This window comes from Mastigoproctus giganteus, chromosome 7 (assembly GCF_048544385.1).
Source record: "Mastigoproctus giganteus isolate SK-2022 chromosome 7, ASM4854438v1, whole genome shotgun sequence".
NCBI lineage: Eukaryota > Metazoa > Arthropoda > Arachnida > Uropygi > Thelyphonidae > Mastigoproctus > Mastigoproctus giganteus.
In genome coordinates, this window is record NC_143581.1 from 122,596,306 (window position 1) to 122,614,767 (window position 18,462).

Sequence of the window (18,462 nt, forward strand, 5' to 3'; positions counted from 1 at the left end):
ACCAAAATATTTAGCTTCTCTAGTCATTTCTAGTATTTTATCTATAATATTTTGCGAAATTATTTCAATAATTTCATTTTGTACTTGATCACACAAATAATGCACAATATTTTTCAATTCAGATTTCTGAATGCTGCGAATATGTTCTGCCGGCTGAATCAAATTTAGCAACTGTTTCAGTAAGTTTTAAAAAGTTGTCATTTTCATATAAATCTTTTGAAGATCCCCTGAACACTATACATTGCCTTGCTAAAAATAGTACCATATACTGTATATCACGGGTTCCTAACTTGTGTTCCACAGAACCCTAGGGTTCTGCCGATAACATTTGTGGTTCCACAAAATTAGTTTTTGAGCTCTAATTAATAGTTTAAAATATGTATGAAAAATTTATTTAAATAAAGTTTCAAAAATTATTAATATTTCATAGGGAGAAGGGACCTGCACACAGACTCTGCATGGCTCGCATTTGAGGAAAATAAAATTCAGTCAGTCTAATGGCAGATGAATGAATCGAATACTTGCATTCAATTCTCCCACCACTAGTTGAGTCATATCCCCTGACGAAATCGTGGGGCACAACGGTACAGTTAACGAGTGGGCATATCAGTGGTGTTTTTCACTGCAATCATTTTGTGATGTCTTATGCACTTTTCATATAAAAATAAAATGGGCATCGTATTAATTTATAATATTACAATTGTGTATACCCCAAATTAAAATATCATGGATCGTTGTTTGACAGAAGCAGTTTTAAAAAAAAGTGTAGTAAGCAGTTTACATGTTTCTAGTGACAAGGAGACTGGTAAAGCGGATACTGATGAAAATACAATCAAGGCAAAAGCATTACTTGTGTAGCAGATGAATCGAGGAAAAGGGAAGTGTTGTTTGTCAATACTAAAATATTGCTAAGTCATAAAAAATGTAAATACGACTCGAGTTATTTATTACTTGGATTCACAACCAGAGGAAATCTCGAGTCCCCTGATGCGTTATGTATATTATACAATAAGATCTTAACAAATAGTTTGTTAGCACCAGCTAAATTGTGCAGACATTTTGAAACAAACCATTCAGAATATAAAAATAAAGATGTCAAATTTTTTGAAAGAAAACTTGTCTCTTGACAAAACTAAACATTTTATGGTGAAAATGTTGTCGGATAACGAATGGCTTCGTACAAAGTAAGCTACCATATAGCGCTCGCAGGTGAAGCGCATATACAATTTCTGACTCTCATAAAACCATGAATCAAAGATGTTATTCAGTGTATGTTCGATGAGAAATCCTGTCAACAAATTGATAAAATTTATTTCTCAAATAATACAGTTTCACGCAGAATTCATGATACAGCTGAGGATATTGAGGAGGAACTTATTTTAAGACTTCAGTCATGTGATGAGTACTCTTTACAAATTAGATGAGACAACGGACATTGCAAACCTATCAATTTTATTAGTTTTCGTTCATTATTACTACAATAATTCTATTGAAGAAGACATGTTACTCTGTGAAAATTTACAAACCAATACAACAGGGGAAATTATATTTAAATGTATCGACAATTTTATGAAGACAAGTGGAATAAGTTGGGAGAAATGTGGCGATGTATGTAGCGATGGTGCGAAGTCAATGATAGGACCTGTGAAAGGGACAGTAACATGAATTAAAAATGTTGCTAAAATACGTATGAGTAGTCACTGTGTTCTTTACAGACATGCACTGGTTGCTCAAAATATCCCTTCATCTTTAAAATGTATTTTAGATGAAGCAGTGAAAATTATTAACTTTGTGAAAACACGACTATTAAAAACAAGATTATTCCAAATTATATGTGAAGATATGGGCAGCCAACATACATCTTTGCTGGTACATACTGAAATTAGATGGCTGTCACGTGGCAGAGTTCTTGAGAGATTGTTTGAATTACAAGAAAAGCTCACCATATTCTTATACAATGACAAATTTCTATTAGCAGATCGCTTTACAAATGTTTCGTGTAAAATTTTCTTATCTGGAAGACATATTCACAAAATTGAATGATGTTTCTCTCTCCCTTCAAGGAAAAAATGTAATTATTTTCAACACAAAAGATAAATTACGATCATTATTACGAAAGTTACAATACTGGATCATGGCTGTTGAAAAAAATAATATGAATCCATTTCCAACTTTAAATGACTTTGCAGGAATCGAACTGTGAAATTGGTGAGGAAATTTGAAAAGAAATTCTTTCTCATCTAAAATCAATAGCTGTGGCATTAAATGAATACTTTCCTCTACTAAAAGATGACATTTGACTATTGGGTTTTCAATCCTTTCAATATTAAAGAAAAACCAGAGGAACTATCTACTTCAGAATATGAAAATCTCATCAACCTGACATCAAACAGCCAAATAAAAGTTAATTTAATGAAGTTTCATTAAAAGAGTTTTGGTGTGTCTTAAAAGAAGAATAGGGGGCTTACATCTGGTGAGTATGGGCTTGGCATACCCAGGATCCTTAGCTGGATATCATGATTCTTCTCTTTCTTGGTGATTCCCTTTTATTACTCTCTCTCTCTCTCTCTCTCTCTCTCTCTCTCTCTCTCTCTCTCTCTCTCTCTCTCTCAGGGTAACATTTTTTTTTTTTTTTTTGGCTGGTGCAGCATAAGCCTTAGGCTTCCTTGTACTATACGGCTAATAATAATAATAATATCCAAATTAATTCAAAAATGCAATTCATTGTTTGTTGCCGTTTAGCACCACATATTTGTGTCAAAGCGGATTTTCACTCTACACTGTGGCAAAAACAAAATACAGAAGTAAGTTGGATGCCACTCCTGATATTAGAATTCAGCTGTCCACAATTAAACCGCATTTTGAAAGAATATCAAAAGAAAAGACATTTAATCCTTCATATTAATCCATAATCCTGGACTCAACAGAAGAAAGAGAAGAGACAGAAATCTTACTAACTGAGAACAGAGCAATACGGACTGCTGACCAGACTGAAGATATGGATGACCTTAAACTATCTCCCATGACAAAGCAAAATAATAATAAACTAGTGGTCCCAAAAAGTGATAGGAAAACCAGGAATAACTCCTCAGAGCAGAAGGAACAGGAAAAAGTAAAATACTCAGGCTGATGTTGCGGTTCCCAAACAGCAGGACTCTGACCCCTTTTTGTTATCTCAGTACATAAGAGACACCGTTATACAAACCACTAGGTGACAGTGATCACAGTGTACTGATGTGGGATTTACTTCAGGATTTAATTACCATCGGGGGTAAAGGAAAGGGTTTTTCCTTCCGTAAAGGTGAGAACAGTGGTCTCAGAAAGTTTTTAAATTCTGTACAGTGGGATCAACTGACACGTTACCAACAGTAAATTCTAAGTAGGAAGCATTCAAGGAATTAATCATGGATGCTACTTAAAGTTTCATACCTATTAAGAAATATTGTTCGAGGTTTAGGCCTAAATGGTTATCAAATGAACTAATGAGACTCGTAACAGAGAAGAAAAATGCATTGGATGCATATAAATTATCAAGCGACTCAGAAGCCCATGGCAGATAACAGCTAGTCTGTAATCAGGTCACAAAGGAGGTTAGGCAGGCAAAGGCAGATTACGAGAAATCCTTGGCAAAAGATGTTAAGAAAAACAGCAAGGATTTCTTTACTAATATAAACTCTAAAATGAAGGGGATGAATCTGATTGGTCCACTTGACATCGATGGTTCGACTGTCGATGATATTACTCAGATAGCAAACAAACAATAAGTATTTTGCATCTACATTCACATGTGAGGAATTATTAAGGTTTGAAAATGGCAAAAGGTTATCAAATTGTAGCAGGATACTTAATGATTTTGTAATAAATGAGAGCAAAGTGGAGGAGAAATTGTTGAAGTTAAACATAAGAAAAGCACCTGGGGTGGATGGGATCTATCCAGTTATATTAAAAGAGGCGGCAAAGCAACTAAGCAAACCCTTAGCCATAATTATGAGAGCATCCTTGGACTCAGGGGAGGTTCCCACGGACTGGAGATGTGCAAATGTATCCCTAATTCACAAAGGGGGATCGAAGGGTGACACGAGTAATTACAGACCAGGTAGTTTAACTTCTGTTCCGGGTAAAATAATGGAGTCACTGGTTAAAGATGCATTGCAGGATCATCTAGTCAAGACTGCAGCAATAATTCAGACACAGCACGGGTTTGTTAAGGGAAAGTTTTGGCTGACAAATTTGATAGGATATTATGATGTGGTTACAAAGGAACTGGATGGAAAAAATAATTTTGATATCATATATGTGGATTTCAGGAAAGCTTTTGACACTGTTGCACATGGAAGACTATTGTACAAATTGGAGCAGAATGGTATTAAGGGTAAGTTGTTACAATGGATAAAAGGATGGTTAAGCGGGAGAAGACAGAGGGTGGTAATTAATGGGTGCTGCTCTTCGTGGACTAATGTTATTAGTGGAGTCCCACAGGGTTCGGTGTTGGGTCCACTGCTGTTTTGTATATTTATCAATGATATTGATGAAGGTATATCAGGCTTAATGTCGAAGTTTGCAGATGATACAAAGGTTGGCAGGGTTGTTAATGACAGTAATGGCAGTGTGCTACTGCAAAAGGATCTAGATAATTTGGGCAGATGGACTAAGAAGTGGCAACTGAAGTTGACAAATTTGACAAATTTGTCAACCTTGACAAATGCAAAGTACTGCATATGAATAGAAGTAACCCCAGAGAAACGTACCAACTGTGTGGTACTACACTTAAGGTAGTAGAAAATGAAAAAAACCTGGGAGTAATTGTGCAGTCAGATATGAAGTTTTCTGAGCAATGCAGACAGGCTGCCAGGGCAAGTGACGGGGTTTTGTCAATGATATATAGGAATTTTGCTAGCAGGGAAAAGGATGTGATTGTCCCTCTGTATAAGGCAATGGTCAGGCCATGCCTTGAGTACTGCGTACAGGTCTGGAGGCCTCATTTTAGGAAGGATGTACATTTGCTTGAGCATGTACAGAGAAGGGCAACAAAGATTGGTGAGGGGAATGAAGGGATCCTCTTACCAAAAGAGGCTTAAGTTGTGCAAATTGCGGTGGCTAGAGACTAGGCACCTGTGCAGTGATCTGATTGAGGTGTATAGGGCCTTGAATGGGTTGAGCACGCTGAATTCTGATGGGATCCTTCCACTTGTTCAGATTACGAACCTAAGGGGGCGTAAATTCAAATTAAGAAAGGACAGATGTAGAATAGATGTGCAGAAATTTGCCTTTAGCCAGGGGGTGGTTAATTGCTGGAACAAACTTCCATCTGTCGTTGTGGAAGTTGATAGGTTGAATAAATTTAGGAAGGAACTGGACAGGCATTTGGAGGGAATGGTGCGATTTGTTTTTTGACTAATGCTGCATAAGCTCATACATTTGCTTTCTTGCATCACATGCCACTACTACTACTACTACTATTGCATCAGCTCGAATTGTTTCCTTTTATTTCTGTAAAATTAAATCTGTAAACAATTTAAACGAAACAGCGGGAAGTTTACTCTGTACCTCACTGACATTACAAACAAACAAAAAGCCCCTGTAGTTAAAATACCGGTAAAACTTTAGAATACGATCCCCCTTCCAAAATAGCGGCGAATAGAAGAGGGGGAAGGCAGTGATTGACATGCATAACGCACGGTTAATGTTAGTTAGGGGTTTAACCCCCCCCCCCTTGCCGATGTTTTAAAATCGGGAACTCGTTTTCCTATTTTAAAACATCAAGGAGGGAGAAACACCCTAAGACTGCGGCAGTGTGGAGGGGGGGGGGACCCTATTCTGAAGATCAGCCCGAAGAGCCCATAATGGAATCGAGCGCTTCTTAGTTGATAACACTGAACACGTGCAAAAGAGGTTTATAATCTCTGATTCGGTTCATCCTCCAATATTAATGAAATAGCCAAGTAAAGAAATGACAGTTTGTTGCTTTCTCAAAATTAAAAGTATTCAATTTCACCAATTTTCATTATTGTGCTCAATACAGATAAAAGTGTGAGAACCACTGATTTTGGTACGCCAGAAAGCTGAGTAAATACGCAAAATAAAAAAATTAAAAAAGGAGATTGAAATCAGTTTTAGTTTACGGGCCATCCCCATGAAAGCTGTAAGGAGCAGAATATACAAAGTATTGTCTTATAGAAATAACACAAATTACCGATGACAATATATCACTGCTAACCTCATTTTCACCATTTATCTTGCCAAGTATATCTGATATGTGCTTATCGACATCTTTCTTCGTCCGAAACATTTTCTGAATAATATGAAATAACTTACAAAACACAGAAAATAAAGTTAACACACAAGTGCCAAAATCACGTTTCAATCCATCTTAGATTAACCTAACATTATGCGCCATCCTGCGAAACAAAATGTCATAAAACAAATAATATATATATATAATAAAACATAAAATTAGTAATAAAACATAAAATTAATACGGTAATCACAACAATAACACAGAAAGTTTAATAGCAGTAAGTAAAGATCAGATACTAGAGTAAGTCAAGTTTAGTCACATATTAGTGGGAAAATCATGATCACCCTTTCCCGCCAATATCCCAGGTGCTCACATCTAGTGACACATCCAGGCACATCCAGGGTCCTGAGCTGGATATCATCATTCTTCTCTTTCTTGGTGATTCCCATCTACTTCTCTCTCTCTCTCTCTCTCTCTCTCTCTCTCTCGGGGTAATTCAGAAATTATTTTTGGCTGGTGCGGCATAAGCTTCAGGCTTCCTTGCACCATAGGGCTAATATTATGTACAACTTTAAAAATAAACATGGTTTATTGTTAAAATAAATGAAATACCAGTTCACAATCGAACTGGTACTGTTTTTATACATTTAACTAAAAATAATAATAAAGGAAAATGTTCAGAAAACGAATTTATTATTAAAATCGTTCAAAACATGGTGCTCTATGTAGAGTTCAACAGTTGATTGACAACAATCTAGAAATCTCCAAAGTTATTTTCTCAGATGGTTGATTATATTATTCAAATTATTATTATTGTTGTTGTTGTTGCTCTCTTATATTATTTCTCCCTGATTGGGAGATTACACACCGTGAAATAGAAAGGGTGCAAGAATATTTGCTGATGCTATCGAGGCAGTGTTAGGTGGGTCGGAAAACTGCTAGCTTGGGGCGGAGACAAAGACCAATAGATTGACAGTAGCCACTGGCAGAGGTGAAAGAGATTCTTGCACTGCTTCTATTAGAATGAGCAGAAGCCTGAAAAACAAGATGCATGATATTTCAGAGACTGCTGGGAGCCAATGCGGTGCAAGTAAACACATGAGTCGAGTTAGGGTAGCTAAGAATAGAAACAGGTGCAGGTATACTTGCGTGTACACCAATGCTAGGAGTTTAGTAAATAAATTTGATGAATTTGAGGTATTGCTAAAAACATCAAAGGCAGATATTGTTGGGATATCAGAGACGTGGTGTCACACAGATATAAGGGATGCAGAACTGGAATTTGAGGAGTAGAATATCTAGAGAAAGGATAGACAGGACAGGAAGGGAGGAGTGGTTATGCTATTAGTTAAGAAACACATAAAAACCAAGGAAGTGAAGCCAGTTGACATCGCTGGACAGTGCAGTGTCGAGTCAGCTTGGTGTGACATAAGCATTGGGAGATCAAAATTGAGAGTAGGAGTGTGCTATAGGCCTAATGACTCTGATGAGTATAATAAGGAACTGTACAGGGAAATAGAGTGGGCCAGTAAATCAGAGAGTCTTATAATGGGAGATTTTAATTTCCCAGATATTGACTGGAATTTGGGGGCTGGTTATTCACACACTAGCAGGGCTTTTATGGATTTATTGGATGATTGTTTTCTACATCAGCATGTTCGGGAGGCAACCACAGGGAGTAATACACTTGATTTGATTATCAGCAGTGATTCTTCATGCATTAAGAATCTGCAGATAAATGAACCACTAGGTGGCAGTGATCACAGTGTGCTGAAGTGGGATTTACTCAAAGAGGTAACTACCATTAGGGGTAAAGGGAAGGGTTATTGCTTCCGTAAAGGCGACTACGATGGACTGAGACAGTATTTAAATTCTATACAGTGGGACCAACTGATGATGTTACTAACAGCAAATTCAAAATGGAAAGCATTCAAAGAACTTATCTTGGAAGCTACTAGGCTTTACATACGAACTAAGAAATATTGTTCAAGGTTTAGGCCAAAATGGATGTCAGATGAACTAATGAGGCATATGGCAGAGAAGAAAAATGCATGAGATACTTACAAATTAACACATGACACAGAAGCCTATGATAGATACAAGTTGATATGCAACCAAGTTACAAAGGAGGTTAGGCAGGCGAAGGCAGATTACGAGAAATCCTTGGCAAAGGATGCAAAGAAAAACAGCAAAGAGTTCTTTACTTATGAAAACTCTAGAAGGAAGGGGATGAATCAGAGTGGTCCACTTGATATTGATGGGTCAACTGTTGATGATCCTGCTCAGGTAGCTAACAAACTAAATGAATATTTTGCGTCGACATTCACACATGAGGAGTTATTCAGCAAGGGGAATGCCAGAGGTGTATTCAACTCTAGCAGTAAGCTACAGAATCTTGAAATAACTGGGAGTAAAGTCGAGAAGAAACTGTTGAAGACAAACACAAGAAAGTCACATGGGGTGGATGGGATCTATCCAGTTATATTAAAGGAGGCAGCAAAGGAAGTAAGCAAACCCTTAGCCATAATTATGAGAGCTTCCTTGGACTCAGGGGAGGTACCCATAGACTGGAAATGTGCAAATGTGACCCCAATTCACAAAGGAGGATCAAAGGCTGACACAAGTAATTATAGACCAGTGAGCTTAACTTCTGTTCCAGGAAAATTAATGGAGGCACTGGTTAAAGAAGCACTGCAGGATCATTTAGACAAGACTTCAGTTATAGCTCAGACACAGCATGGTTTTGTTAAGGGGAAGTCTTGCCTGACCAACTTGATTGGATACTATGATGCAGTCACAAAAGAACTGGATGCAGGGAATAACTTTGATATTATATACTTGGATCTTAGAAAGGCTTTTGATACTGTTGCACATGGAAGACTGCTACACAAATTGGAGCAGTGTGACATTGGAGGCAAATTGCTGCTATGGATAAAGGGGTGGTTGAGGGGGCGAAGACAGAGGGTGGTATTCAATGGACACTGCTCATCGTGGACTAATATTATTAGTGGAGTCCCTCAGGGCTCAGTGTTGGGTCCATTATTGTTTTCTGTATTTATAAATGATATTGATGATGGTATATCAAGCTTAATGTCTAAGTTTGCAGATGATACAAAGGTTGGCAGGGTTGTCAAGGACACTACTGACACTATGCTGCTGCTGCAACAGGATCTGGAAAGGTTCAGCAGATGGGCTGAGAGGTGGCAAATGAAGTTTAACATTGACAAATGTAAAGTACTACATATGGGAAACAGCAACCCGAGAGCAACGTCTCAACTCTGTGGTACTACACTGAGAGTGGTAGAGAATGAAAGGGACTTGGGGGTGGTTGTGCAGGCAGATATGAAGTTCTCTGAGCAGTGCAGACGGGCTGCAAATGTAGCTCATGGAGTATTGTCAATGATATACAGGAATTTTTCCAGCAAGGATAAGGAGGTGATTATTCCATTGTATAAGGCAATGGTCAGGCCACACCTAGAGTACTGTATACAGGTCTGGAGGCCTCATGTCAAGAAGGATGTAGAGCTGCTGGAACGAGTACAGAGAAGGGCAACAAGATTAGTGAATGGAACAAAGGGGTACTCTTACGAAGAAAGGCTTAAGTTGTGCAAATTACAGTGTCTGGGGACTAGGCACCAGCGAGGTGATCTGATTGAGGTCTATAAAGCCTTGAATGGTTTGAGCATGCTCAATGCTGATGGGATTCTTCCTCTTGCTCAGAATAATCACCTGAGAGGGCATAAATTCAAATTGAGGAAAGACAGATGTAGGATAGACGTGCGGAAATTTGCCTTTAGTCAGCGGGTGGTTGGTTGGTGGAACAGACTTCCATCCCTTGTGGTGGAGGTTGATAGCCTAAATAAGTTTAAGGCTCAGCTGGACAGGTATTTTGAACGAACAGAGGGGTGAAGTGGAAGTGGGTTTTTTTTTTTTTTTTTTGGCTGATGCTGCATAAGCTTGCTTTCTTGCATCAAATGCCTCTACTAATGCTAATGCTAATGCTAATAAACCTTTCTCGGTAAGAACAGCCTTTTGTTTCACTCACCAGTTTAAGAAGAGCAGCGTCCATTGTTTACCACTCTCTGTGGTCTCCCACTCAACTATTCTTCTATCCATTACAGCAACTTACCCTTAATGACTAGCTGCTCCAATCTGAATAGTAGTCTTCCATTTGCAAATAATATGAGAAGCTTTCTTGTAATCGATGTACAGTATATGATATCAAACTTATTTTTGCATCCAGTTACATTTTTACCACTTCATAGTATCAAATCGAATTGGTCAGACAAGTCTTCCATTAACAAACCCATGCTGTGTTTGAATTATGTCAGCAGTCTTCTCTAGATGATCGTACAATACTTCTTTAACCAGTGTTTCCCTTATTTCCTCAGAAGAGAAGTTACACTACCAGGTCAAAAATTATTCGTGTCACTCTTTGTTCCCCTCTCTTTGTGAATTGGAGTTGCATTTACACATCTCCAGTCCGTGGGGACCTCCACTGAATCGAACAATGCTCTCATAATTATAGATAAAGGTTTGCGTACCTCCTTTTCCGCCTACCTTTACATAACTGGAAAGATTCCATTCAACCCAGGTGCCTTCCTTTTGATTAATTTCAACAATTTCTATTCCTCTCTACTGTCAGTTATTACAATATCATTTAGCTCCCAATATCATCATTCTTCTCTTTCTTGGTGATTCCCTTCTCTCTCTCTCTCTCTCTCTCTCTCTCAGGGTAACTCGGGATTTTTTTTTTTTTTTTTTTTTGGCTGGTGCAGCATAAGCCTCAGGTTTCCTTGCACCATATAGCTAATAATAATAATAATAATAATAATAATAATAATAATAATAATAATAGAGTTTAATAAGCTTCTGCTCTGCACTTCCCTACCGAAGTCCCTATGTGGAGATACACCTACTAATTCAGTTGGTCAGCTTTCTGAGCAGAATCACCAACAGTCAAACCATCGATATCAAGTGGACCAATCTGATTTATCCCCTTCTTTTCTTCAAAAGTATCAGCCAAACTTGAAAACCATTAGTCAAACACCTACCCACCTCACGATTGTTGCCGTTCTCTGCACCCGTAGCAGCAGTTCTACATTCTTTCTTAAATTGAGGCTTCCACACTTGTATACAACACTGAAAATGAAAGCTAACCATACATTTCTACAAAGAAATATAATCTGCTTATTCCATCTAGCAAAGTTCTTGTATATAAGTCACAAAACGCCATGAACTACCAGAGCAGAGCAGCTGTTCTGGTAGCCTGCTTGCCTGCATTGTTCACAACACTTCATAACTGACGGCAAAATTACCCCAAGGTGTTTTTTGCATTTTCCACTATGCTGAGAAGTTCCAGATTAGCATTAGAATTAGCATTAACATTAATAGAGGCATATGATGCAAGAAAGCAAGCTTATACAGCATCAGCCAAAAAGAAAAAACCACTTCCACTTCACCCCTCCTTTCTTTCGAAATACCTGTACAGCTGGGCCTTAAATTTATTTAGGCTATCAACTTCCACAACAAGTGATGGAAGTCAGTTCCGCCAACCAACTATCCGCTGGTTAAGGCAAATTTCCGCACATCTAACCTACATCTGGCTTTCCTCAATTTGAATTTACGCCGTCTCAGGTGATTATTCTGAGCAAGAGGCAGAATCCCATCAGCATTTAGCATGCTCAAACCAATCAAAGCTTTCTACACCTCTATCAGATCACCTCGCCGGTGCCTAGTCTACAGACACTGTAATTTGGAAAATTTAAGCCTTTCTTCGTGAGAGCAACCCTTTGTTCCCTTCACTAATCTTGTTGCCCTTCCCTGTACACGTTCCAACAGCTCTACATCCGTCTTAAAATGAGGCCTTCACACCTGTATACAGTACTCAAGGTGTGGCCTGACCATTGCCTTTAAAAGGGAATAATCACCTCCTTATCACTGCTTGAAAAATTCCTGTATATCATTGACAAGACACCATGAGCTACTCTTGCCTCCTGTTTGCGCTGATCAGAGAACTTCATATCTGCCTCCACAATTACCCCCAGGTCCTTTTCATTCTCTACCACTGTCAGTATAGTACCAGAGAGTTGATATGTTGCTCTGTGGTTGCAGTTTCCCATATGTAATATTCCACTTTTGTCAAGGTTCATTTGCCACCTCTCAGCCCATCTGCTCAACCTTTCCAGATCCTCGTGCAGCAGCAGCATAGCTTTAATAGTGTCCTTAACAACCCTGCCAACCTTTGTATCGTCTGAAAACTTGGAGATTAAGCTTGATATACTCTTGTATTTGATTATCAAGTAATACTCTTGATTTGATTATCAGCAGTGATTCTTCATGCATTAACAATATGCAGATAAATGAACCACTAGGTGGCAGTGATCACAGTGTGCTGAAGTGGGATTTACTCAAAGAGCTAACTACCATTAGGGGTAAAGGGAAGGGTTATTGGTTCCGTAACGGCGACTACGATGGACTGAGACAGTATTTAAATTCTATACAGTGGGACCAACTGATGATGTTACCAACAGCAAATTCAAAATGGGAAGCATTCAAAGAACTTATCTTGGAAGCTACTAGGCTTTACATACCAACTAAGAAATATTGTTCAAGGTTTAGGCCAAAATGGATGTCAGATGAACTAATGAGGCATATGGCAGAGAAGAAAAATGCATGGGATACAAACAAATTAACACATGACACAGAAGCCTATGATAGATACAAGTCGATATGCAACCAAGTTACAAAGGAGGTTAGGCAGGCGAAGGCAGATTACGAGAAATCCTTGGCAAGGGATGCAAAGAAAAACAGCAAAGAGTTCTTTACTTATGTAAACTCTAGAAGGAAGGGGATGAATCAGATTGGTCCACTTGATATTGATGGGTCAAGTGTTGATGATCCTGCTCAGGTAGCTAACAAACTAAATGAATATTTTGCATCGACATTCACACATGAGGAGTTATTCAGCGAGGGGAATGCCAGAGGTGTATTCAACTCTAGAAGTAAGCTACAGAATCTTGAAATAACTGGGAGTAAAGTGGAGGAGAAACTGTTGAAGATAAACACAAGAAAGGCACCCGGGGTGGATGGGATCTATCCAGTTATATTAAAGGAGGCAGCAAAGGAAGTAAGCAAACCCTTAGCCATAATTATGAGAGCTTCCTTGGACTCAGGGGAGGTACCCATAGACTGGAAATGTGCAAATGTGACCCCAATTCACAAAGGAGGATCAAAGGCTGACACAAGTAATTATAGACCTGTGAGCTTAACTTCTGTTCCAGGAAAATTAATGGAGGCACTGGTTAAAGAAGCACTGCAGGATCATTTAGACAAGACTTCAGTTATAGCTCAGACACAGCATGGTTTTGTTAAGGGGAAGTCTTGCCTGACCAACTTGATTGGATACTATGATGCAGTCACAAAAGAACTGGATGCAGGGAATAACTTTGATATTATATACTTGGATCTTAGAAAGGCTTTTGATACTGTTGCACATGGAAGACTGCTACACAAATTGGAGCAGTGTGACATTGGAGGCAAATTGCTGCTATGGATAAAGGGGTGGTTGAGGGGGAGAAGACAGAGAGTGGTAATCAATGGACACTGCTCATCGTGGACTGATGTTATTAGTGGAGTCCCTCAGGGCTCAGTGTTGGGTCCATTATTGTTTTCTGTTTTTATAAATGATATTGATGATGGTATATCGGGCTTAATGTCCAAGTTTGCAGACGATACAAAGGTTGGCAGGGTTGTCAAGGACACTACTGACACTATGCTGCTGCAACAGGATCTGGAAAGGTTGAGCAGATGGGCTGAGAGGTGGCAAATGAAGTTTAACATTGACAAATGTAAAGTACTACACATGGGAAACAGCAACCCCAGAGCAACGTATCAACTCTGTGGTACAACACTGACAGTGGTAGAGAATGAAAGGGACTTGGGGGTGGTTGTGCAGGCAGATATGAAGTTCTCTGAACAGTGCAGACGGGCTGCAAGAGTAGCTCATGGAGTATTGTCAATGATACACAGGAATTTTTCCAGCAGGGATAAGGAGGTGATTATTCCATTGTATAAGGCGATGGTCAGGCCACACCTAGAGTACTGTATACAGGTCGGGAGGCCTCATTTCAAGAAGGATGTAGAGCTGCTGGTACGAGTACAGAGAAGGGCAACAAGATTAGTGAATGGAACAAAGGGGTGCTCTTACGAAGAAAGGCTTAAGTTTTGCAAATTACAGTGTCTGGAGACTAGGCACCAGCGAGGTGATGTGATAGAGGTGTATAAAGCCTTGAATGGTTTAAGCATGCTCAATGCTGATGGGATTCTTCCTCTAGCTCAGAAAAATCACCTGAGAGGGCATAAATTCAAATTGAGGAAAGACAGATGTAGGATAGACGTGCGGAAATTTGCCTTTAGCCAGCGCGTGGTTGGTTGGTGGAACAGACTTCCATCCCTTGTCGTGGAGGTTGATAGCCTAAATAAGTTTAAGGCTCAGCTGGACAGGTATTTTGAACGAACAGAGGGGTGAAGTGGAAGTGGTTTTTTTTTTTTTTTTTTTTGGCTGATGCTGCATAAGCTTGCTTTCTTGCATCAAATGCCTCTACTAATGCTAATGCTAATGCTAATACCATCCTCAATGTTATTTTTAACCACAGAAAACTGTAATGGACCCAACACTGAACCCTGAGGTACTCCACTAATAACATTAGCCCACGATGAGCAGTGTCCAGTGATTTCTGCGCTCTGTCTTCTCCCCCTCAACCCCACCAGCAATTTGCCCTCAAGGCCACACTGCTCCAATTTGTGCAGCAGTCTTCCATGTGGAACGGTATCAAAAGCCTTTCTAAGATCCAAGTATATAATATCCAAGTTATTCCGTGCATCCAGTTCTTTTGTGACTGCATAATAGTGTCCAATCAAATTGGTCAGGCAAAGGCTTCCCCTTAACACAACCATGCTGTGTCCGAGCTATAACTGAATTCTTATCTAGAAGATCCTGCAATGCTTCTTTAACCAGTGCCTCAATTAATTTTCCTGAAAGAGAAGTTAAACTTACAAGTCTATAATTACTTTTTTTCAGCCTTTCATCCTCCTTTGTGAATTGAAGTCACATTTGCACATCTCTAGTCTATGTGTACGTCTCCTGAGTCGAAGGAAGCTCTCATAATTATGGCTAAAGGTTTGCTTACTTCCTTTGTTGCCTCCTTTAATATAACTGGATAGATCCCATCCACTGCAGATGCCTTTCTTGTGTTTTTCTTCAACAATTTCTCCTCCATTTTACTCTCAGTTATTACAAGATTCTCAAGCTTACTGCCAGAGTTGAATACACCTCTGGTATTCCCCTCGCTGAATAACTCGTCATTTGTGAATGTCGATGCAAAATATTCATTTAGTTTGTTAGCTACCTGGGAAGGATCATCAACAGTTGACCCATCAATATCAAGTGGACCAATATAATTCATCATCTTCCTTCTAGAGTTTACTTAAGTAAAGAACTCTTTGCTGTTTTTCTTTGCATCCCTTGCCAAACATTTCTCATAATCTGCCTTTGCCTGCCTAACCTCCTTTGTAACTTGGTTACAGATCAACTTATATCTATCATAGGCTTCAGTGTCAAGTGTTAATTTTTATGTATCCCATGCATTTTTCTTTTCTGCCATATGTCTCATTAGTTGATCTGATGTCCATTTAGGCCTAAACCTTGAACCACATTTTTTAGTTGGTATGTAAAACCTAGTAGCTTCCAAGATAAGTTCTTTGAATGCTTCCCAATTTGAATTTGCTGTTGTTCTCATCATTAGTTGGTCCCACTGTATAGAATTGAAATACTGTCTCAGACCTCCGTAGTCGCCTTTACGAAAGCAATAACTCCTCCATTTACCCCTCGTGGTAGTTACATCTTTGAGTATATCCCACTTCAGCACACTGCCACCAAGTGGTTCCTTTATCTGCAGATTCTTTATGCATGAAGAATCACTACTGATAATCAAATCAAATATATTACTCCTTCTAGTTGCCTTCCGAGCATGTTGATGTAGAAAACAATCATCCAATAAATCCCCAAAAGCCTTGCTATTGTGTGAGTAACCAACCCACAAATTACAATCAATATCCAGGAAATTAAATTCCCCCGTTATAAGAAACCTCCGATTTACTGGCTCACTCTGTTTCCCTGTACAGTTTCTTATTATACTTCTCAGAGTCATTAGACCTATAGTACACTCCTACTCTCAATTTTGATCACGCGATGCTTATGTCACAACAAACTGACGCGACACTGCACTGTCCAGCGATGTCGACTGGCTTCACTTCCTTGGATTTTATGTGTTTCTTATTTAATAGCATAACCCCTCCTCCCTTCCTATCCTGTCTATTCTTTCTGTAGATGTAGTACTCCCCAAATTCCAGTTCTGTATTCCGTATATCTGTGTGACACCACGTCTCTGATATCCCCACAATATTTGCCTGTGATGCTTTGAGAAATACCTGAAATTCATCAAATTTATTTACCAAACTCTGACATTGGTGTACACGCCAGTATACATGCACCTGTTCCTAATCTTAGCTACCCTAACACAACCCATGTGTTTACTTGAAACACAATGACTTCCAGAAGTCTCTGAAATATCCTGCATCTTGTTTTCCAGGCTTCTACTCATTCCAATAGAAGCAGTCCAAGAAACACTTTCACCTCTACCAGTGTCTATTGTTAATCTATTAGGCCTTCTCTCCTCCCAATCTAGCAGTTTTCCGACCCATCTAACACTGCTTCGATATCATCATCAAATATTCTTGCACCCTTTCTATTTAAGTGTTTCCCATCCCTGTGGAAGCAGTCTCTCCTGTTAACAAGTCCAGCATAGGCTGAAAAAAATTCTATCCCTTGAGCGTTGCCCAATCTTTCCAGGGCCGCATTGATCGATAAAGCCCTCATCATATACTTCCTTCTATCATGTCTGGACAGAATTGCAGACACTTTCAAATTCAACCGTAATTCACGGTTTTTTTCAACAGTGACTTACCAACTGCGTGCAACAGTGACTTATTAACTTACCAACTGCGTGCGCTCGCAATTGTTACGTTAATTTGGGACTACTGCTGCCACATTCAAAAGTCGCAGACTACCCACATACAAATGCTGTACCTTGCATTTGTATGTTAAACTTCAAATCCCATTTCTCAGCCCATTGACCTAATTTTTCTTACCTTAAGACCCTAACGAGGTTCCTGTCGTTGGCCACTCTGCCAACCTTTCTACACTGTGCAAAACATTTTAAGTCTGACATACCTTCATCAAATGAATATTGAAAACAACAACGATCCTGCAATGAACTACTGGGACTCCATTAATAACAGTATTCTGCAAAAAGCAGTGCCCATTGATAACCACTCTCTGCCTTCTCCTACTCAACCATTCCTTTCCGTATTAGTAACTTGCCGTTAATGCCACATTGCTCCAGTTTGTACAGCGGCATCAAAAGTCTTCTTGAAATCCAAGTATATAATATCAAAATTATTTTTTGCATCCAATTCATTGGTTACTGCACAGTGAATCTATTTTGATTCGTTAGGCAAGACCGCACGTAAACAAGTTTATGCTGTGACTGCAGTATAATTGAATTCCTCTCCAGATTGTCCTACATTACTTCTTTAACCAGTGACTCCATTATTTTCCCAGCAACAGGCGTTAAGCTAATAGGTCTCTAATTATTCATGTCCCCTTTGTGAATTAGGGACACATTAGAACATCTCTAGTCCATAGGGACCTTTTCCAGAATGCAAGGATGCTCTCACAATTATGACTAACCGTTTGGTTACCTCCTTTGCTTCCTCCTTTAATATAATTGGACAGCTCCCCTCCTCTTTTTATGTTTAGTGTCAACAATTTCTAATATTCAAAGCAATGTGCATATCTGAACGCTGCTTTTAGACTTATTATAATACAAATAACAATAATTATAAATTATTTATTAAGTATATTATTATTATTATCATTTCATATATCAATTTTGTTCATTAATCTGCTAAAAATGAAATATATTTTAATTGAGATTTCAAACAAATTCAAGGTTCAAAGTGGGTTCCACAAGGTATAGCGGATGAACGCTTTCTGCCACTCTATCCGTCGTCAACAATTCTTGCAAAAACATAATAACATTTCAAGAAACGCAGAGCACCCACAGAGTATTATTATTATTATACATATGGTGCAAGGAAGC

General features: G+C 38.9%; 1 protein-coding gene across 2 annotated transcripts in view; it reads right to left on the reverse strand.

Moving 5' to 3' along the window:
* Window positions 1–6,351, reverse strand: part of LOC150083174 (E3 SUMO-protein ligase RanBP2-like) — a 621,501-nt gene extending 615,150 nt beyond the window's left edge. For both annotated transcript variants that reach the window (XM_090377889.1, XM_090377888.1), the window contains exon 1: window positions 6,218–6,351. In XM_090377889.1, the coding sequence (XP_090234015.1) occupies window positions 6,218–6,289 (72 nt within the window). In that variant the 5' untranslated portion in view covers window positions 6,290–6,351. The remainder of the gene's footprint in view (window positions 1–6,217) is intronic.
* Window positions 6,352–18,462: the final 12,111 nt, after the last annotated feature.